We start from the raw sequence: 23,224 nt of genomic DNA, 5'->3' as shown, positions 1-23,224 counted from the left end.
CACAAAAGGAAATAGCTGTGGTTTTCCAGCTCCAGGAAGAAAAGCAGGCTCGTGACTTCTGGCTGTGCTGCAGCACCGTGCTCACGGTCACCCGCTCAAGGGAGTGAGAACTTAGACTTGATAAGTCACTTCCCTGCTCAAAACTCCTCCGTGGCTCCCTCTTACCCCTGCAATAAAGCCCAAGTTGATTATCAGGGGACACTAAACTTCCAGGGGGGTGGCCTTGGATATCATCTGTCACACCCCTTGCCAGGTGCTTCGGGCTCCCCCTGGCTCGCAGTTACACACGGGACATGCACACATGTGCACCGTGCTGTCTGTTGTCTTCGTCTGTGACTTTTCCTTTTCTTGGAACAGTCTCCCTGACCTCTTTTGCCTGGCTAATTCATATTCTTCTTTCAAGGCCCATTTTTTAAGAAACTTTCTCTGACCCCAACTTCGCCTGCAATGGAATGGTATCCTGTACTTGCCTCGGTCCTTTTTACTGTTAGTTGTGTTGAAATGATTAGTTTTCCTTTCTGTCCCACTGGAATGTAAGTTCTTTTAAAAGTAGAGACTGCTTTCCTACAACAGTGCTTTACACGTACCCTAACTGAACATGTTCAGAACCGAACCTCTGATCTCCCACATCCCCCCATCCTCATCTGTTTACAGTAATTACAGTTTTCCATCTTCTTAAGCCAGAATCTTAAGAGTCAACCTCTCACAGCCCATGCCAGTCTTTCTGGAAGTCCCGCTTATTCATCCAGTTGCTTCTTACCACCATGGCCCAAGCAGTCGCTGTCCCTCACCTGATGTAGTGCAGTGGCCTTCTCACTAGTCTTCCACTCCTGCTACTTTCTCTCCAGTTTCTGCACCAGGGGTCAGCAAACATTTTTTGCCAAGGGCCGAGTGGCAAACATTTTAGGACCACACAGTCTCTATCATGGCCGCTCAGTTCTGCTGTTGTAACATACCGACAGCCGTATGAAATGTAAACGAAGGAGTAACGTGTTACTTCCAAGGACAGTTGGCTGTATTTTGCTGGTCTCTGCTCTACGTAGCAGCCTGACTACTCAAAACCCGCCAGTGACTTCCCCTTCTGCTTGGCCTTTACAGTGGTCCCTAAAGCCCTATGTGATTTGTGTCCCCAACCCTTGCCTCTCTGATCTCATCTTCCAGTCTCCCCTGCTTTGCTCTCCTCTCTGGCCACACTGACCTTCCTTTTCCTCAGTCATGTCAGGTGCAAGGTGTACGTGGAACATTCACTTCCTCATCTCTTACCATTTTCTCAGATGCCAACTTCTCAGTGAGGTTGACCTGACAGCCCTGTTGATAATTATGCCCCAGCCTTGCATTCCCCACTCCTGCGGTTTTTGCTCGTAGTGTTGATCTTCTCACAGACTATTTACTCGATGCTGATGTTATTAGTTTGTCATTTTCCTACTAGAATATGTATTGCCTAAAGACAGTCACTTTTTTGTTCTGTCCGTTGTTGTATCCCCAAGATCTAGAATAGCGCCTGGCATATAGTACGTGCTTGGAAAATATTCGCTCGATGAACAATAGTGGATATATTTTAAGTTGTGGTAGTTGTTTCTTTATTTTTTTAAGTAAACTCTACCCCCAGCGTGGGGCTCAAACTCATGACTCTGAGATCAAGGGTGGCCCGCTCTTGTGACCGAGCCAGCCAGGTGCCCTGGTTGTTGTTGTTATTGTTGTTTTATTGTTTAATGAGTTCTGGCTTCTGTCTCACCACCACCAAATCTGTCTTTCACATTCTTAACTTTGCTGCGGCTGCCCTGTCCCCAGCAGTCCCACTCCCCTCCATTCAGGCTCTCATCTCTCATCTGTGGGTAACCCCGATCCCATGCCGTCCCGTCTCTTCCCTACCAGCAGCCCAAGTGACGTTGATAAGATTGAAATTGGGTTATTTTGCTACCGATACTCGGTTTGGCCCTCTGCTACTCTGAATCTTTGGAGTGTTTGTATAAAATTCCGAGATCCGGGGCGCCTGGGTGGCTCAGTGGGTTAAGCTGCTGCCTTCGGCTCAGGTCATGATCTCAGGGTCCTGGGATAGAGTCCCACATTGGGCTCTCTGCTCAGCAGGGAGCCTGCTTCCCTCTCTCTCTCTCTGCCTGCCTCTCTATCTACTTGTGATCTCTCTCTGTCAAATAAATAAAATAAAATTCCGAGATCCCAGGTCTCATCCTGTACCACTACATGATTTCAGGTGGAGGGGTTGGGCGTCATATATCACCAAGTGATTCTTGCCGAACACATTTGGTTACACGAGCTTATGAAACAAAGCTTCCCAGCAAGTCAGTAAGAGCCTTTCTGCCCCGCCCTGCCTGTCTTTTCTGCCCTGTCTCCAGCTGCTCTGCACTGCGTACTTCCTCTTCCAACACGGTTTACCTACTGGCATTTCTCTCGGGGTGCCATGTTTCTTGCTTTTTGCAGCTGTTCTGTTCCCTTTACTGGGAATCTTCCCCTACTCTGGAAAATTTGTACTTTTATCCTTCAGAATCGTGTTCCTCTGTCACTCTGACCGCATAGTCTTTTCTCACACCCGTTCCCATGAGAGCATCATCCTCCTGGCTGTCTGGGTACCTTGTGTGAGTGCGACTGTTGTGTTTACCCCACTGGCCGGGATGCTTTTGCATGACTTCACCCGTTATGACCCAGCTTGCAGTTGTTTGAGTAGTAGGTTCTTTTTGAGAGATACTGCGCATGTTTGCAAGGTAGCGGGAAGTGAGGATGACGGATCTACTGTCCCAAAACCTGACTTGAAAAAGGCATATTACTGGCGCACATCAGGCTCCCCGCTCAGCGGGAAGCCTGCTTCTCCCTCTCCCACTCCCCTGCTTGCGTTCCTCTCTCGCTGTGTCTCCCCCTGTGACATAAATAAAGTCTTCAAAGGCACGTTACCGTGGAAGCAGAACTCAGCTGGCGCGGCGCCACACACACACACAGACACACACACACGTATTAGCCAGTAAGTGCAAACATAGTCTTAGAAACTTTTCTAAACTGGATAAAGTCCTCCTCCCCATTCTTTAAGGAACTCTAGCAGGTACTTTTTCTGAGAGTTTTATTCCAGGCAGAAGCGCTAATCTGGTTGTAGGATTCAGTTTAACCTTGTTGGGATCAGACAACAAAATTCCCTGATAGGGAACTAATCACAGAACCAGCAAGAATTCCAAGGCCTGGGGTACATTCCAAAGTATATACGCCCCAGGGTTCATTAGAGTCCTCGTATATACGTGTGCTCACACAGGAGCAGCGGTCCCCTTTGTGATACCTGTAGCCAAACCACATATCCTGAACACCACTCTTTTCTACTGTAGTCATTTCTGGTATCTGTTAGGCAAGCTACCATACCGTCTGGATTTGAGCAGAGAAAACTGGGCTTATCCCACTGGAGTGAGGGTTGTTTTTTTGTTTTGTTTCTTAAGATTTTTGTTTGCTTGTTTTTCATTTGAGAGAGAGCAAGCAAGAGCATGAGCAGGGGGCCGCCAGGATCATGACCTGAGCCAAAGGCAGACCCTTAACTGACTGAGCCACCCAGACACCCCTGGAGTGAGATTTTTTACCAGCAGCTTCAGCATTAACCAGTGATTGTGTTCTCTCCGGAGGGGTTTTGCAGATGCTAACCTCCTGCTCCAGGAGGCATGTCAGGAACCTCTGATCTTTGCCCTCCAGTCCGTTTGAAATAAGTACATATGCATTATATTCTGTGCTGAAAGAATGTATAAAGAAGAGTTTAAAATCACACCTCTCTTCTGGACTCTGGGATCGAAACAGGTGTTGAACTGCGCATCCCTGTATCCCCATGCCGAGCGCAGTGCCGGCTCAGGAGGCCGAGGGAAGTGCTGAAGCAGGTGTTTGTAATGTGAAACAGCTGAGTATTTTGTTTGTTCTCTTTTTGTTTCTCTTTTAATGCTAAATTGCATGTTCTGCCAGGGAGCTGTATTAATGACATAACAGGTTTACCCTAGCCGTCTGAGTTTGTGTCTTACCAGTGATACCTCCTGGCATGGGCTCGAATGTAATCACGCCACTCCCTGGGTGGGGATCAAGCTGAGGCCTGCCTGGGATCCCCAGCCTCCTCAAGGGAGAGAGGTTGCTCTGTCCTCCTCCTCAAGTTTGTGGTTAGTGGGGGCGGGTGGGGGCGGGGGGTGGTGAGTGGCATAAATACAGAGCCCCACTTAGGAGCCGGGGGAAGGGTTGTGTGTAGCTGGGAGATTGGAACCGAGGTTAGCAAATTATAGGTCTCTATTCTGACAGCAGGGCTTAGACAGCTCAAATAGAAACAGCTTCACCAGATGGCTTCCTAATTTATAAAGCATGTAACTACAGTTCCTAAAAGAGAGAGTTAATAAGGCATCATTATACATCTCTAGATCACACTGCCTCTTGGAAGCTTTGCCCTTAGGCAAGTTGATTTTCAAATGTATATGGAAGTTCATTGCTCTTGGGCTAGAATGAGGGCCCGGTAAGGAAGGTAGTGTGTGTGGTGTTAAAACAGTCCATCATTCCTGAGCCACTTGGGGAATAATTTGGAACAATGCTATTTATTATCTTTGCTTTTTTTTCCCTGCATTTTTCACATTCCTATGAATATAGTCAGAAAGTCTCTTGGACTTTTTAAAACTTTAGTTTATGTTAATAATTAATATGGCTATACTCTGCCTTCCTGCACAAATAATAACTATATTGTCTTAAAATACTCTGTAGGAGTGCAGTAAAAATGTTGAACTTGCTGTCATGTCACAGGATGGAAGGCTGGTAGCTGAGGAGCTCTTAAAAATCGGTAGAAAAAGGATGACCAGCCCAAGAGGAAAGCGAGTAAAGGATGTGAGTAAGCAGTTAACAAGAACTAAATGGCCAATAAAAATACCAAAAAAGTTTGCTTTCACAAATTGAGATGTAACTAAAATAGTGATACAGATTTTTACCTATCAAACTGCACAGTTTTTAGAATAAAATCCCGCCAGGATCCGCGAGTGAGCGGGATGGACAGTCCGCCCCCGCAGAGCTGGCGGGAGCAGCAGCTGATAGAGCCATTCAGGAGGACATCGTGGCAATAAAAACATTGTAAAGACTTTTAATTCCACTTGAAGGAATTTAGTTTCAGGGAGGCCTTGAGGATGTTTACAGTGACAGATCAACAGAACTGTTGATGATTGCAGTGTTATTTATAATGTCAAGAAGTTTCTTAAAACATTTTACAGAAACAACCTGAATGCCCTTGTGGTCCTGTGGTTTTGGACTACGTATTTATCATTTACGATTAGTCAGCTTTTGCCTGGTTATTTAACTGTTTTTGCAGTGATCAAGAAAGCAAAGTTTAATCCATTTTTATTCTAAGTGAGTTTGTTCCTTAAGAACCTATCCTCTGGTCTCTTCTCTCCCTACACTCTGGTGGTTGGCGTCTCTAGCAGCCACATGGCTCCCGCTATCCCATGTGAAGGTGGCTCCGAAGTCTGCGTCTCTAACCATGACTCGTGTTTCCAACTGCCCTCGAACATCTCCACCCAGAGGGTCCACCAGCATGGCAGATGTCCAAAATGTCCAAAAAATGAACTGGCCTCCCCCAGCCCGTGCTCCCCACTTCCGTTAATGGTCCGTTACTCTCAACCAGACACAGACTCACAGAAACCATCTTCGGTTCAGCCACGTCCCCCGTCCGGACTGTGAAAGTACTTACCGAATCCCCTCCCTTATCTCATGGCCATGACCCCTCCCCATTCCACTCAGCTCCTGCTCCCTCTTTCCCAACCCTTCCCAAAGCCCCTCCCCTACATCAGACTGCTGCCTTTGTCTGTAACACCTGGGTTCTGTCTGATCTTTTCCGAGTATTGTTTTTTCCTGCCCCCTTTCCCAAAGCCGCCTTCCATCGGGCTTGTCCTGTGTCTGACCCACAGGTCTGATTATGTCGCTCCCTTACCCCCAGATGCTTGCTCTCCTCTCCCTGTAGAAGAAGGCACTCAGGTGTGTCCCCAGGCTGACCCCTCTCACCTTTTCACTTTTCTTCCCCCTTCTTGAGAACTCTGCTTAGTAAACCTGAATATTCCTCGTCACCAAATGGTTCTGTATTTTCTCACGCTTAAAACTTGCTTTACATAATTCATTGTGTTTGAAATACCCTCTCTCCAGCTTACAGATTTCCTTTACACTTCATTCAGGTACGGCTTCGGCTTCGTCCGTACACTTGGCTCTGATCTCACGATACTTTGTCAGGGCCTCCTCAGTCTTCTCTTTCTACTTGGAATTAGTTCGTCCAGGCAGTGCTGATCTCTGAACAGGCTTTGTTGCCTCGAGTGGACGAGAGGTTCGAACCGAGAGAAACTGTCCTTCTCCTTACTGCCGAACACTGTTTATCAGTGTGAGTTACATTTTTGTCATGACATGGGTTTGAAAAATGTACCTCCCAAAACACACAGTCCGAGGCATTTATGGTGGGATATTTATTGATAATATTAAAGTTTAGCAGCTAAGTCAAGAGATGTAAAATTTTTGATGCACCTAGATGGATCTCCTCCATTACCCTCTCGTCCTAATGAACAAAATACGTGACTTTTTATAAAAAAGTTTTTAATTGTATTTTTTTGGAAATGAGAGTTACCTAAACAAGTATAATTGAAGTCTGCAGTTTTAAAATTTGGTTGTTCTTAAAGTAAATACCAGCCTATTCTTAGTTCACTTCCTTTGGTGACCTCTTTTTCCTCATATTTGAGACAGATGTATGTAACCCAGAGGCAGCGATAGTGGTGGGTGGGTGTGCTTTCGAGATAGTTGGGGAAGAAGCTTCAAAGGTCAGGTGCAGGGCGCCTGGGTGGCTCAGTGGGTTAAAGCCTCTGCCTTCAGCTCAGGTCATGATCTCAGGGTCCTGGGATTGAGCCCCGCATTGGGCTCTTTGCTCGACGGGGAGCCTGCTACCCCCCCCCCCCCCCCGCCTGCCTCTCCGCCTACTTGTGATCTCTCTCTCTGTCACATAAATGAATAAAATCTTTAAAAAAAAAAAAAAAAAAAAAAGGAGTCTGACCCTTCACTTAGACTGAGCCACCCAGGCGCCCCTAGGAAGTACATTTTAATAGGATGAATTTTCAGATAGTACACCATTTCCCCTCATTCAGGGAAAATACTACTTTGATAGCCCATAAAATTTTCGTTCTTTTAGGTTTGAATCAGTGTTTTAAAATAATTCTGTTCAAAAAGGAAAATTTTTTTTTTAAGTTTCCTGGTTCAGCTTCACACTGAATACAAGTCTTCCAATGCCAGAAATAAATGTCTTCAGATTCCAGAGTGGTATCACAGACCTCTTCCTTCCTTTTATTCTCAGAGTGAAAAACAAATTTATGGTGTTTCTTATCTTAAGAACATCCTCAATCATGTATATTTTCATATCAAAAAGGAAAAAATAGTATTTAATTGTTTTGCTTATGTTGAAATGGGCTTTTTCCCAGCGGGAAATTGAAATAGTTAAAGCTGGCATCTCAAAGAGATGGCAGATTAGGAACATCCCGCAGAATTGTAAAGGAGCAATTGCATTGTTTCTTTCTCAGGCAAATGCCTAGATTCTTCGCTGTCCTCCACCTCAAACCTTATAGGAGTACAGCCTTCCTCGTCCTGCTTCTCCTGAGAAAGGACAGGACAGCCCTGGAGTATCACCTCAGTCCTTAATAATAAGTCTCATTTTAATTTTTCTTGATAGACACTAGTGCCTTTCCTTAGCCTTAGAACCAGTACATCTGACATAAATCTGTTGGAACAGTTTTATCTTTTATAGGTGTGTCTTAGTCCATTTGGGCTGCTTCTAAAACAGCAATGCAAAAACCGCAGATTGGGTAGCTCATAAACCACAGAAGTTTATTTGTTCACGGTGCTGGAGGCTGAAAAGTCCGAGATCAAGGCCCCCACGCTGGTCACCTTTGGTGAGGGCCTTCTTCCTGGTTCATGGCCATCGGCTTCCCACTGTCTTCCAGGGTTAGCAGGGGCAGGGATCCCTGCGGAGCCTCTTACAAGACACTCATCTCAGTCCTGCGGGCTCCACTGTCCTTCCTTAGCACCTCCCGAGAGCCCCTCCTGCTGCCATCATCTTGAGGGTTAGGATTTCAGCTTGTGCATCTGGGGGACATCCACATGCAGATCCAAGCAGTGCGCTCGAGAATATCTTCCATACAAATCCTAGAATAAAGAAGCTGCCTTCTTAAAAGCGACCCCACTGTCCACTAACGGCTGTATTTGTAATCAGACACTGCTTTTCTTCTCTTCACCTGCATCAAATAACATTTGTCCTTTAAAGATAACATTAGGTCTTATATGTACCTCAAAGCCTCGTCCCCTTATTTTATTTTATCCAACATTTTTCCAAATTCTTTTTGTTTATTATTTATACTACTCAGTTCATCATTCGTTTGTGTGTTCCCACTTTCCTCTTTTCTCTTTTTCTCCTCTCTTTTCTCTCTTCCATTTAGGTTCTTGCAGATAGATACCGTAACAGCCCTTGTTGTAGGGTGATACGGTAGGTATGCCATAAATATATTTTTCCACATTTTTGAGACTTTTTATTTAAGTCCCTGTCAATGCCATAAATATTTTTTAATGCTGTCCGTGACATCTAGACTAATAAGGTGTTTGAGCACACCTTACGAGTAGAGAATGAGTGGTATCAGTTGCTTTACCAAGAAATTAATAGGAAATAAACTGAATTTACAGAAAGTATGGTGAATAAGAGTATGTTAGTTGCATTTTAAAAGCAAGCAATACCAGAACAGCAACATCAGTCTTCGTCATGCCAATATATATAAAAGACACCAGGAAAACAAAATTACTAGTTGAGAAACCAGTCAAGAAACAGAACATGAATATATTTGAAAACTGGAAAAGCTGTGTTACATTTAAGGAGCTTTAAATGTTGACGATGCAGGTCATAGCTAAGGATAACTGTTTCAGTAGGAATACTGGTTGTAATCTCCGTAGCTGCCAGATTTCATGAGACTTAGAGAAATGCCTCTTTTTTCCTAAGTTTTAATTTTCATTTCAGTTCGTTAACACATAGGGCCCCTCAGTCTCAGGTGTGCTGTATAGTGGTGACTCAGCACTTCCATATGTCCCCCGGGGCTCATCACAGGTGCACTCCTTAGTCCCCGTTCCGAGAGATACACCTGTTTGTGTTTGCTGCGGTCCCGTTGGGGAAGTGTCTCGGTACAGGCATCAGTTACTAAAGGCAGTGCCACTATGTCATTACTGGGCTCTGCAGTTATTTGCATAAATTCATGACCCTTCCACACCTTTGGACGTTTCCTGCAGGGCTTGTCCTTCCCCAGATCATCTCTCTAGGAGTACGGCCCCCTGGGTCTCAGATTTTCTGTGATAGCCTGGTTTTTCTGTGTGTGCTTAGGCTCTGTCCTCCTGTAGTCTCTCCTGTACGGTTGGAGGGGCTTGTCTGTCCGTGTTCTAGGACTCCTACTCCTGCCTTGCTGCCTTCTCAGCTGTGTCCCAGCGTGCAGGGAAATGCTGCCCTAGTTGGAGGCTGGGGCAGAATCTGCTTGTTCGGTCTCTTCTTACTTCACTGCAGCCCTCCACCGGTTGCCACCCCCGGGTACCCCCCATACCCTCAAGGGCTCCAGGGAAGGCAGGTTGGAAGTGACCGATATAGTCGGCTCCCATGTTGAGGCATAAACCTGATGTCTGCCGCTTGGTTCTGTTCGGGGGTGTCACGAGCGTTGCTGAGAAACTCCTTCCTCCAGGATGCATGTTATTAAAACCATCCTCCACTCGTATTTCCATTTCTGGAAGGCACTAACTCCATGCGTTCCATTCCATGGGAGAGAACCTCAAAGCCGTCCTTGACTCTTCTTCCTGTCCACTTCTGATCCATTAGTGGATCCCATTGGTTTTCTGCCTTTGGAATTCACCCCACCTTGTCACCCTGGGCTGGCCTCCTTTTGGTTTCTCTCCCAGAAGCTGCAGTAGCCAGCTAGCCGCCTTCTCTCTCTCCCTCCTGCCCACAGTCTGGAGTAGCGGCTAGCTGTGTGGGTTCCGAAGCTACGTTGCCTGCATTCCTACCTGCTCCTCTGTCCTAGACACTGAGAACGCTAAGTAGTCTTTCTGGGCCTCAGTTTCCTTTTTTTTTTTTTTTAAAGATTTTATTTATTTGAGAGAGAGAGACAACACGAAGGGGCTGGGTGGGTGGGCAGAGGGAGAGAGAGAAACAGGATCCCCGCTGAGCAGGGAGCCCGATGCGGGACTGGATCCCAGGACCCTGAGATCATGACCTGAGCCAAAGGCAGACACTTAACCAACTGAGCCCCCCAGGCGCCCCCCAGTACCTCAGTTTCCTTATCAGTTAAATAAAGACGGGGGTGATGATACTAACTTACCTCACGTGGTTGCGCCAGATGAGTTCGTAGATACTTAAAATAGTGTGTGCCAAACAGCATCCGAAAAATACTAGGTAGTGGGTGATACGGAAGTCATTGCACTTGTTAGTTTTTATTCGTACAGAACTGAAACTGACCTTCTTAAAACATCGATCAGTCATCTCTTCCGTTGGCTTCCTGTCACTTTTAGAACAGAATCCAAAGTCCTGACCATGGCTTGCTGAGCCCACCAGAGTCTGCCTTTGCTCCCCTAGGCCCGCTGGCCTGCTGGGGTTTCCACTCAGCCCAGCCACTTCTGCCTTTGCTCTCCTTTTCCCTCAGCTGGAAATGCTGACCCCACGGATATTTACACAACTTGCCACTCCCTTCAGTGAAGTCTGTGCTCAGATGTGAGCCCTCACATAGGTCTTCCTTCACTGCTGTTCTAGAAATCATCCTGTTCTCCATATCCTTCAACTTTATGAACAGATAACAGTATGTTACACACGTTTGTTGACTGGTTACTTACTTCAGCACACTAGGTTCCCTAATGAATGAAAGCAAGGGACTCTGTTCTGTTCATCACTGTAGTCCCCGCTCCCCTCTCCTCCCACCAGGGCCTTTCAGATACACACCTGATGCTCAGGAGGGGTTTGCTGTGGGATGGGTGGGGTGGCTGGACAAAGGAAGATTTTGCCCCCTTGTTCTTTGCACAAGAGACGCTGAGGTTACCAGATAGTTGGAGAGGCTTGAGTGAACTTTTTTGAGATGAGACCACTTTAGGAAAGAATTTGGGTTGGGTTTTTTGGTTTTCGTTTTGTTTGTTTGTTTTTCCATCCTTCTTGTGGATAAGAATATATCATGTAATTTATGATAATTGTCTTTATTAATCACAGGTGGGTTAATTGCACTGTTAAGCAGGTATCTTATAGTTCCTCATTCAGGGTCTTTCTCTCTCTTTTTTTTTTTTTTTTTTTTTAAAGATTTTATTCACAAGTTGGCAGAGAGAAAGGGGGAGGCAGGCTCCCCGCTGAGCAGAGAGACTGATGTGGGGGTCCATCCCAGGACCCTGGGATCATGACCTGAGCGGAAGGCAGAGGCTTTAACCCACTGAGCCACCCAGGCGCCCCCTGTTCAGGGTCTCTTGCATGTGCTACAGCATTAGCAGCTGGTGACAGGGAAATTGTTTGAGTTTACCTTCTATTGAGTATGATTAAATCCACAAACCCATGCTCTTCTGCCTATTATTAACAACCTTAAGTCCCAAGAGAAAGCATGTAAGTCTTTTTAAGCTTTCAGTTTTAAAACACTTCCTAGTCGCTTAGAGATGGAACACCGAGTTACCTATTCACTAATCAGTTGAATATGAGTTTTACAAATTAACATTTGCCTTTGATGTTAAATAATGTAATTTCATTTCTGTTTGATAGCTTTGTACTAATTCACGGACAATACTGACCAGTTGACTTCAATACATGAAGAAACTGGAGAAATAAAAGATTTCAGGAATAAGTGATAACCTTGATCATCTTTGTTTTAGTTTTCTTTGTAATTCGAGGTTTTTTTTTAATGTGTAACCATGCTTTCTAATTTCAGTCAATTATTATGTACTACAGTCCTAGAACATGTGAGTTCTGGTGCTTGTTTTGGACCTTTTTTCTGCCATCATGCTTAATACCCAACAATCTTCTGAATACATCTTGTTACAGTGTGAACAAAAAATGACTTTCTGGTTTGAAGAGGAGTTAGTCCCATGCTAATTTGTCACTTGGCCTTTTCTTTAATCACTGACATTAAATGAGTGACTGTTTGGAGTTGACCTTCAAAATTCAGAGACTGTTAGATGAGGTGTTCGGCTGTCAGTCAGTCATGCCGGCATTCTGTCTGCCCTCAGCCCAGGGAGGATAGAAGTCTCCCATGGAGGAGAACAAAAACTCACTTGATCCTGATCATCAGTATGAACAAAGATCCTGCAAGTGTGTCCTGCTATCCTTCTGGCCTCCAGTTCCCTCTCCTGTCGGTTTTTCCCGTCACTGTGAAGCGGACCTCACCAGGCCGTGGATTATTTACCAGCCTACCTGTGTGTTCTTCATAAGTTTCAACATAGGCTATCTTTGCCCCTTCTTATCTACAAAATCTGATCTTTATTTAGAAGAATTTAAGTGTAAGAGTAGCCAAAAGTCAGAGATTTCTTTTATAAGGTGTTTTGCCTTTTTAGTCATAAATGTATAGACTTGTAAAATCCCCATCATTATTATTACAGGCCATGGTTGCTTGTTACCCAGGCAATGGAACGGGTTATGTGCGTCATGTTGATAATCCAAATGGAGACGGAAGATGTGTGACGTGTATATATTATCTTAATCAAGACTGGGATGCCAAGGTATGCAACTTCATTGACCATTTGTGTTTTTTCCCGTAGCTATTAAGACTCATACTCCTCTTAGGGAGACTGTCTTTACTTTAACACATGGAATAGTTGGAATCTTCTTAGATTTGTTTCACTTTTGGGTACTAGGAGTGGATCTTTATAACTTGAAACATAATGTTATCTCAAAAAGTAGATTCCCTTATTTTTCAGATACTGAAACATGCATCCAAAATTTAACTTTTTTTGTTTGTTGCTATTTTGTTTTGTTTTGTTTTGTTTTTAAGTAAGCTCTACGCCCAGCGTGGGGCTCGAACTCATGACTCCGAGATCAAGAGTCACACGTTCCACCGACTGAGCCAGCCAGGTGCTCCCCAGAATTTAACTGTTACCACAGTGGATTTCATTAAAATATATACCTTTTAGTAGCTTTTACAAAAAACTCCGCTGAGAATAACTGTTTTATAATGGCTTCTGAGAGAGATTATATATAAACAACTGTTGTGGATTATTTCCTGCTTACTCCTCTTGCAAAGATCTTATCTGGCATTGCATTACGGAGTCGAATATTGGAGGCAGGATTCCTTCTTTTTCTGACGGTGGAAAAAGACTTCAAGTTTATCAATACTGACAAATCCTTTAAAACCAATTAGAGTATCCATTTAATTTTCTCTTGTTTTAAATGTTTATTTCCTTAATATTGGCCTGAGTTTCACTTGAGTTTAAATGATTGAAACTTCAGAAGTATGTCATGCTTTTTTATTACTTTGGAGTTTGTCTAAACTACTGTTTGGTTGATTTTTAGAAATCCTTATTTACTTTTATTGGAGCAAGAAATTCAAATAGAAAAGTGAACACAATGTATAGCTCAGTGAATTTTCACAGCATGAACGTACCTGGGTAGCCAGGGCACGTTCTAAAAATCAAGTAACCTTTAAAACACTTCCCCCCAACACACACACATATACACAGGAGGGAAAACCACCAAGTCTTAACTATGTAAAAACCTAGTCCTGTCCTAAAACGTAGGATATGCTCAGAGGGCTCAGTACTCCTTCTGTGTCATACAGATTTAAAGATTCTCCTCAGTCCAGTTGAAAAGGGAGGTAAGTTTTATTGCTAAGTAGATTACGTAAATTTTGAGGCATTCTGTCAACAAGCATGGTTTTTCCGTTCTAGTTTTCAAAGTTTAAAATAGAAACATAGATCTGGTCATTCACCTTGAGCCCAATAGACAAAACAGATTGGTGTAACTGGTTAAAACTTGAAAATTTGTTTTTTCCCCCAATTTTGTGAGTATCTTGAAAGCTAAAAATATTTGAGCAACTCCTAACTTCTGTATTTTGTTAGGTTCTTTCTAGTTTTGATCTGACCTAGCCAAGGTCATTAATATATAGTTTTTAAATTAGTGCCTGAGCTGAGAAAACTCCTCAGTATTTTTGTAGGTAGAACTGAAAACTTCTTTGCAAGATTACAGGAATGTGTGCAGTGCGCCAGATACCGTTCTGGGTGCTGGAGACAGAGCAGAAATACAGTAGCCTTCACAGAGCCTGGGATCCAGCAGAGGGAAGCTAGCAGTAGCTGAACAGTGACCGACTGATAAGTGGTTCTGCCCAGCGCAGGACAGACTGCTGTGAGACCAACTGCATTTGGGGGGGGGGGGGGGCGGGGGAAGAGAACATCTGCTTCAGGGGTCAGAGGAAGATTGGAAGCTTTAATTATCTCTTTAAACATTTGCAGCAGATCACCTGTGATAGTCCCAGTGCCTGCAGTCCGCGGTCAGGAGGAAGAAAAGGATGTGTTCTTGGTCACAGTCTAGAGATTCTTTAGATGTTTGCATGAGTGCCGTGGGAATCAGTCTGAACAGAACCTGAGGAAGGCGGGCAAGGGTACAGGTAGCTTGAATTTAACTAAAGGATGGGCCTGATGAACAGCTTGTCTGGCGAGACATTCTAGGCTCAGCGTCCGTGGTGTCCTAAGTGTGAAAGTTCCTTTCAGTTCGAGCATCTACCTGCTTAGGAGTTTATTCTTCAAGGGTAAAGAGCTCCTCAGTTGCAGGTGGGTCGCGCCTCGCTCTAAGTGCCCCTGGACTGTAATTACCAGGAGGGTGACATCTGGCACATTACCCCCACTCTGTACCCGGGGCCGCCTCAGGTCCCAGAACACTCAGTCGGTGTTGGAGTGGATAGGTGAGTCCATCTAATCCCAGAGAGAGACGGATGCGTATTCGGGTAAATAGTAATTATCCTTTCTGGATGGAATCCCGTTCTGTACACAGGTGGCCATCAGTGTGTCAGGCTCAGGCTAGAAAGGGAGCCCTGTGATCTGTGGTGATGACCACAGTGACGATGTGGTGACAATAAGTGACACCTTCTACTGATGTAGTTGGATTCCTTATCTTCTAAAAATATTTGTTTATTCATGAGAGTCAGAGAGAGGGTCAGCGGGAAAAGGAGAAGCAAGGCGCCGCCCCCCCCCCCCCCCCCCCGCCGTCCGGAGCAGGGAGCCCGATGCGGGACTCAGTCCCGGGACCCTGGGATCGTGACCTGAGCCGAAGGCAGATGCTTAACTGACTGAGCCAGCCAGGTGTGCACGCGTGCCTGGTTGAATTCTTTAAATAAGAGGCACTAAACTTGTTGCTGTCTTAGTACTGTTGAACCCTAAAACCCAATAAACTGTTGAGTTGACATCGCCACTTCAAGATCATTTGAAATGGACACATTTTAAAAGAATAGGCTAATTAAGCACATCATAAAGCTACATAAGAGACATGTGCTAGTTTTCAAAACTTGATTCCAGGGTCATTTTAAGCCTTTTGAATTCAGATAATACTCATCTGTTTCATCGGTATTTACAGAAATCCCCATAACAAGAATTGAATTTTATCAGTGAGTGCACTTGGAATCTCAGCTTCTCTTCATACCTTTTATTTTGCGAATAATCCAGCTAAGAGTTTTGATTCTGAAATGGTCTTTTTCTCCCCCTCCCTAAATTTCATTTTGTAGCGTTCTTGCTCTGAGATTTACATACTGGGCTCTTTTCCGTAGGTAAGTGGAGGTATACTTCGAATTTTTCCAGAAGGCAAAGCCCAGTTTGCTGACATTGAACCCAAGTTTGATAGACTGCTGTTCTTCTGGTCTGACCGTCGCAACCCTCATGAAGTACGACCAGCATATGCTACAAGGTGGAGTACTCCTTTTAAGAAGAAACTGGCAAAGACTGTGGTAGGAGAGGAGGGGATGGATAGGACGTACTTGAGAGTTCTCTAGTGAGCATCTTCTGGTCTTTATTCAGTCGTGACTTTTTAAAGTTGAATGATTTTATTTACTGTTTTTGCTCAGTTAGTGCTTAATGTTTGTGACTTTCTTTGGGTAACAACTTCCATTTGGGCTAAGAAATGGAAGTGCAGGCCCTCCCCTCTCTCCACCCTGTCCCATTATTCTGTGCATCTCTACCTATAATCTGTTCGCATTCTGTGAGAGGACTCACTTGGGGGACAGAAAGGCTCGATAGAGAAAGAAAAGGACAGCTTTTCAAAGGGAGGAAAATGAGAGGGATCATGTTGAAAAAATAAAGCAGAAAAATAAGAGGCACCTGGAGAGTAGAAATGAGAGGAAAAGAAAGGTTGCCATGTGTGGGAGTTCATGTGAGAAAAGTAACCCAGTAGCTTTAATAATAAGTATCTATGAGCCTTATTATACTTTTTGACACTTTCTACTTTGAAATGTTAAGACTCTTAAAATAGAAGATGCAGTTGCAGACGTTGTTACAAATATTTGTAGAAAAATTGCACTATCTTGCAAATACCTGTTTTTCATTATAGAAGGGACTTTGAATCTTGTGAGTTACTGGCCAGTAGTGGTTAGGTCGGGTGAGAAGGGGCCTGGCTGTAGTCACACGGGGAGAAGAGCTGGCTTTTTCTCGCGCTGTCAGGCGTGGGCCAGCCTAATGAGGTTCCAATTCCAAAACTTGATCACCTCTTTTTTCTTGCTGCTTCTTTTCCTTCCTTTCCTTTCCCTTTCCCTCCTGTTTCCCTTCCCTTTCCTTCTCTTTTCTTTCCTTTTCTTTCTTTTCTCCTTCTTTCCCTTCCTTCCACCCAACATGGGGCTCAAACTCATGACCCCCAAGATGAAGAGTGGCACACTCCACCAGCTGAACCAGCCAGGCGCTCCTTTTTAACTTGCCTCCGTCTGAGCTGTGTTGCCCTAACCTTAATTCACATAGTGAGCAACAAGCTGAGTAATCTGTGGCTGGAGACCCTAAGAAGCCATGAGTGGAAACCAGGGGAGCGTCCTGTCCCATCACCCGATGTGCAGCCCTAAATCCCCCATCTCTCCTGGCTTCCCAGCGCCCATCTCTGCCTGTGCTGCTTCCTAAAACCCTTTTTGACCTAGAAGCTGCTCCACGAACCTTCCCTTTTAAGGAGTCTTGAGTATGGTCTGCCTGTATCATTTCTAAATGAAGAAATGACAAACATTTTTAAGTAGTAAATGTCAGACAGTTGTGGAGGATACACACCTCAGGACTCGGAGGAGGGAGAAAATGGTGTTAATTGGAAGAGATGGAGTAGATGGCCCAGGCGTCACCTTGAAGACAGGAGCTCAGCTGGGCCCAGAATGACCAGAAGCGAGGCGTATGACAGTGTTAGGGAAGCCCTGGGACAAAGGTCAAGGTTGTTCCAGACTCGAATTACTAAGTAACTGGAAGTTTGGGGCACGGGCAAAAGAGAGAAAATTATCAGTCTGTGCCCCTTTCCCTTCCCAAGGCCACCTGGGAGCATAGTAGAGGCTACTTGGAGGGAGCAGAATCTGGACGTCGGGACGCCGTACTCGGACCTCAGCCTGGTCACTCAGCAGCTGAGTGATCTGCAGGCCTGACTCTCCCCATTGGTCCGGACTCCCAGACTCTGCCTCCAGTCTGTGTTTGCCTCCTCCTTCAGATACGTGACGTGGTGCAGGTGTGGTGCACGCACGGGCTCTTCATTCGATCCGTGTTGCCCCCCGGAGCCCCCACCCCGGCCGTAGTTACGATACTGTGACTGATGTGTTCTGCTGAGCAGTCCCCACGTGTAGTGCGTTTCTGCTTCCTATAGTGTGCGAACACCGTCCCCATTATTGGGACCAGGAGGTTCACAGTGTGCGTTGTAGTATTTAATAAACCAGAGAGTCTTCCTTTATTTGGCGAACGAGCCGTTCCAAACAAGTGACATTTTCAGAGGAATTAATTTTAGCTAAATAAACTTCACATGTCAAAGTACAGTGTGAAATTACTTTGATTTAAAATCCCCAAAACGCGTAGCATAATTTACTTCTTTCTTGATGACACCAGCTTATGAAATGATAAGCAGCCACTGTTAGTCTTTGCTGTCCTACGGAGGTGTCCTCAAAAGCTGCTGGAACTGTGAGCCGTCCCTTCTGCCGCAGGGCCCCAGGCCTTGACTCCTCTTCTGCCTCTCTTCTCTTTTTTGAGAACTTTCACTAGTGATCCTGTGCTTTTCCTGTTGGGGCCATTCTTCTCCCTTCCTCCTGTCTGTTTCTGATCTGCTGTGGGCTCGCAATAATAATCAAGTAGCTTAAGCAGGTAGTAAGAAGATCCCCAAAACTCAGCTTCGCAACATCCATTTTAGCTGCTCCCGGTTCTCCGCTGCGCTCTTGAGCGGCGAGGTTCCTGGAGAGGTGGGTCGTCACTGAGCTCCGTGTTCCTCTGACACCTTTCAGTCGAGGCATTATTTTGGCGTTACACGTTGTCATTGACCATTGCAAGAGCATACCACTCTTTTTTTCTCCCCAGTGTGATCATTCTTACCCTATTCTGAATTTTCTTTTAGGTACGCAATAACTGTTTGGTATTTTGATGCAGATGAGAGAGCACGAGCTAAAGTAAAATATCTAACAGGTAAACGTTATTTGGGGCCAGGGTCAACCGTAAGGCGGGCAGCCCACAGTCCCACGGTGCTGTCCCGGAGCGCACGCGTGGTCTTTATTAACTCCACAAAGGCTTGCCCCTTGTTTTTGTCATATTCCTTAGTTCCCTGATGTAAAAGGGAGACTTCTCTCAAGTCATCTTCCTTGTCCTCTTTAACCAACACTGTCCGAAGATGAGGAAAGTTTGAGGCAGGAAACCTGAGAAAATGATTCAAGTACAAGCTGAGTTTTTCTGTGGTTACCCTACCCAGTCACCGGCTGCCCAGCTCGTGGTCATGCCATCTGACTTCCTCTCACTCTCCCGTTAGAAGGAAGTCAGTAAATACCCTTTCCCTGTTAAACGTACGCTCTCTAGAGAATATCCGGGTCTTCACGTTGAATGTGGACGTGAAGAAAGTGAACACAAAGACGAATTCAAATGCCGAAATCAGTGAGGCAGGCAAGCACATCAAGGCCGTCCCTGCCAGCCGGTGTCCGTAGATCAACACGCTCGAACCAAATCTGAAGATCCTTCAGGATGCCGGCCCCACCCCCCCAACTCCCACCACCAACTGTCTCCTGAGAGCAGGGGTTCTTAGTTTCCCATCAGATGGACCACTTCCCTCTTTTCTTTAACCCTATCTTATGTCTCCAAAAGTCTGCTCCGTCCTCACATGACTGATGCGCTGTATTTTCACGAGCCTTGGTAATCCCACGTCATCTTTCTGTAAAACTATAAAATTGGGTGTGCATTGCTTTTTCTGTGTATTTTTAAAGTTATTATTTGAGGCAGAACCCTAGTGGTGTGCTTTCAGTGACGCCGAACACACTTTTTTATAGCAATTCAAATTTCTTTTTAAGTAAAGAGGAGATAAAATTACTATCTCTGTAGAGAATGGCTTTCCCCTGTGAGGGTTTACCAGTTCAGAGTAACGCGTTCATCGTAACAATGCCGCGGGGTAGCGAGTCGGATAGCTTTCAGATGATGTATGAGTGCAAAGCTGTGGCGTTGTGCGCGCTGGTAGGAGCTCAGTGGGGAGCAGTAACAGAGTAACAGAAGCTGTCTGGTGCTGAATGAATGAAGGAATGACTTTTTTTTTTTTTTTTTAAACCTCGCAGGTGAAAAAGGTGTGAGGGTTGAACTCAATAAGCCTTCCGATTCCATCAGTAAAGACGTCTTATAGAGCCTCCGGTCCAGCAATACCCCACTGCACCTACAAGAATTGTTGACGCTCTTTGTTAACTTGTGAATATGAATAAATGGGATAAAGAAAAATAGACAACCAGTTGGCATTTTAATGAGGAAACAGAAACAACTTGGTCGTGTTGCCTCAGAAAGAAGATTGTGACTGTGACTTTGTACTGCATGACTTTCCAAACCTGTGATTGCTCATGGGAAGGATACAAGCTACCGGCTGAAAATGGGGGTGACATCTGGACGTGGAATAAGTGCCCTAGGTAGAAGTTTTTCATTCTTATATTTTGCCAGATCTGTCATCTAGATGAGTTCATTTCATCTCTCCCTTTTTTATATAGTCAAGTTTGAATTTGAAGTAATTTTTGTATGATCAGGTACAATACATCAAAACTGAATTGAGAAAAAAGTACAGTATTACTCCCCCAAATAGCATCGCTCTATTTTTGTAAACTTCTTCGTACTATTAAATTTTGCCCTAAAAAAGACCTCTTATCATGATTGTTGCCAGTGACTGATGATTCCTTTCCTTTCCTTTTTACTTACCGTAAGAAAAGGAGCACTTTAATCGCCAACTGAAAACTCAGATTGTTTTGTAGTCCTGTCTTTTACACTAATTTGAGCTCTTAAAAGATTGCTGCTGTTGTGTTTTTGACATTGTTCGTAACGAAACGTTAACAGTAAAACCATCACTGTTTACTACCAATAACTTTCAGTTCATGTTTTATACGGAAAAATACCCAGGTTTTATTCTTTTAAGTTAGTATTTTTAAAAGACTAAAGTGACTGGCACTAAATGAACTTGAGTTTGTCCTCAGCATCAAGTTCCCAAGACAAAGGGCTCTCTCATGCTTTCAGGTCTATCCTGAAGATGTAATAGGTGACGTCCCCTTCCTAAGACTTTTCCTTTTGCTTCCCGTCAAGTTGATCGGACTTCCAATTTTGCTGTTAACATTTTCTTCCCACTCCTGCGACGCACGTGATCTGCGGTGGAGAACTTGGCTTCTTTTGGCCAGCATCAGGGGAGACGGAGCGCCGGGGCGGAGCGGTGTTAGCGCAGACCAGATGGTAGCGAATCCTCCGCCCCGAACCAAGGCAGGCATTCCCCAGGCGTGACGTTATGCTCGCCTCTTTGTCAGTAGCTGGATGTTTAGCTTAAAAATACAAAAGAAGTGGAAAACCAGGTAATTTTATTATTCCGTTTTGTGACTTGACTTTTCAGAAAAAAAAAGGGACTGTTACAAAAACACACAAGGCCTCCCAGACTTCTGTTTTTTGATGGATGAACTGGGATGGACATCCGAGACTTCATGTTCTGGGCCGATCTTTAGCAGAGCCCGAAGGGTGGGATCCATATTTGACATGAATTACGGGTCTAGACCTTGCCCCCTTCAGTTTTCTATGTCTACCCTGGTCTTTGCCAAAATGTGTGCACAGAAATACTTCTGTATATTTCAACTCATGACAGTTTTAGCATCTGTATAGTTTGTATTCAATTAGAGACCTTTTCTATGGAAAGCGCAGTAACTTTTATTAAAAGATTGCTATCGTTCATGTAAAATGTGAAGAAAAGTTGTTCAGTGACTCTGGCAGTCTAGACTGCGGGCGGGAAGAAAGCTTTCAGTGTTGTGCACCCACTTAGGAATGTGCGGGAGAAAATGAGTTTATTGTTGGTTTCCTTGCCCATGTTCGGTTTTGTCCCCTTCCTCTCTGTGTTCCGGATCATGCCATGACATGTCCGCAGTAAGTGCCTCTGCCGGCCGGACCGGGCTGCGGCGCGGCGCTAGGCTGCCAGTCGGAAGCGCCGTCGTTTTTAGGTCCAGTAGAGATTGTGTCCTGTTGAGGGGGTTCGTGTGGTCGTCACGGTGGTCCTGCAGCAGCCTTGCCATCTGGGAGCCCCGGGGTCATTCGTGTGTGTATCTCTGCAGTTGGGCGAAGTGTCAGATTCTGCTCTCTGCACGTGCTTTCCAGGCGGGTACTGAAATCGGTATCTTTCAGAAAATTGTATCTAGTGTCTTGGAGATCATTGTGAAAGGATCAAGAAATCCAGTATAGCCATTTCTTTAGTATCCACTTAAAATCTGTTCATTTCATGGCAGTGGGACCGTTAACTTGTCACCAAGCAGGACTCTATTTAAAACTACTTGTGGCCTCTGCGTGTTTAATCCTGGTTAAAGATGAAGCTTCTAATGCTGTTTTTCAACACATTAACCAGCTGTAAAGCACAGACCTTTATCAACAGCAGGCAAGGAACTTCAGGATTCATACACAGACAGATGGTGAAGTCATGTAATTTGAAAAGCGGTGTTTCATTATGAAGGAGCTCTTAAGTCGCTTGTAAAGCTAATCTAATTAAAAAGACGTATAAATGATCTTGAAAAACTATGGTGATTATTTCCATTTTCCCTTTTTTTTTAATCCTTTCTCATACACTGACTTTCTCCCCGGGCCCTTCCATCAGACCAGATCCCTTACTGTCCCGCATCTCTGGCGCAGTCCAGAACGTTTGCCGTTGCTTTTTATAAATGATAACCGGGGAGAGAGAGAGCAGTCAACATAGGAGTCTGAACAATTTTAGAAACATCCTGGGGGTAAGCGGCCTGTCCACGGGTCCATGAGCTCTTTGTTTGGATTCTCAGCATCTGGATTATTGCCCCTGGAATCGGACTTTTAAAAACTGCACCAGCGCTGTCGGGTCCCTCTGTGTCACCCTCTGCAGCAAGCAGGAAGGGGCGTGACGCATAGATCTGCAGTTGCCGGAGGTGGCCTGTGTGTGTGCACGGAAGTCTAATTCACGTGGTGTCGTGGTCAGAGCCTAAAACGTGAGAGCTCTTACAGTGTGAGATCAGTGTACTTGTTCATTGATCTCTTAGCTAAAGGACTTTTGGTGTGTTGGTTTCTTGTGTTCTGGCCTATCGTGGGGCGTGTGGGAAAAGGGACTGAAATATAATGGGGTGGATTAAAGGCCAGGGCAGATGAGTCAGAGATGAAGACCCATTAGATGAGGTGGTGGTGTAAAGAGAGCACAGGACTGACACATCTGTCTAGCTCTGGTCCAGGCACTTAATTAGCTGACCATTGGAGCCACAGCTAAATGAAGTACGGACTGTTTCCAAGGTGCGCGTGGCCCAAGCATGAGGGCTCCGCGGTGGCCAGAGGCCACCGTGGTCGATATGTACCGTATGTTTAACCATGTCCTTGTGTGCAGGTGGTTTTAATTCACCTACACTCACGAGGAAATGCCCAGACTCCACTGCTTCAGGATCAGTCTTGGGACGTCCAAGGTCAGGAGTCCACTCCCCGCCCTGCTGCTGTTGATTGGAATGCAGATTCTTTCCCTCTTCGCCAGCAAGTAAGTTTCACTCGAACTTGGCAAGCGCCCAAGGATGAACCGCTGGACAACCGTATGAAG

The 23,224-nt window shown here is 45.1% G+C and overlaps 1 protein-coding gene across 3 annotated transcripts in view; it reads left to right on the top strand.

The window, feature by feature from the left end:
* The window catches only part of EGLN1 (egl-9 family hypoxia inducible factor 1), a 59,128-nt gene extending 37,055 nt beyond the window's left edge, over nucleotides 1-22,073 (top strand). The window contains exons 2-5 of one of the 3 annotated variants that reach the window (XM_046026748.1): nucleotides 12,610-12,729; nucleotides 15,762-15,898; nucleotides 18,542-18,609; nucleotides 19,737-22,073. In XM_046026748.1, coding sequence (XP_045882704.1) covers nucleotides 12,610-12,729; nucleotides 15,762-15,898; nucleotides 18,542-18,609; nucleotides 19,737-19,801 — 390 coding nt within the window. In that variant the 3' untranslated portion in view covers nucleotides 19,802-22,073. The remainder of the gene's footprint in view (nucleotides 1-12,609; nucleotides 12,730-15,761; nucleotides 15,899-18,541; nucleotides 18,610-19,736) is intronic. The other 2 variants (XM_046026750.1, XM_046026749.1) reach the window with 2 other exon arrangements.
* The last annotated feature ends 1,151 nt before the right edge of the window (nucleotides 22,074-23,224 follow it).

Source organism: Meles meles, chromosome 13 (genome assembly GCF_922984935.1).
Source record: "Meles meles chromosome 13, mMelMel3.1 paternal haplotype, whole genome shotgun sequence".
NCBI lineage: Eukaryota > Metazoa > Chordata > Mammalia > Carnivora > Mustelidae > Meles > Meles meles.
This window is presented reverse-complemented; position numbering and strand designations above follow the sequence as displayed.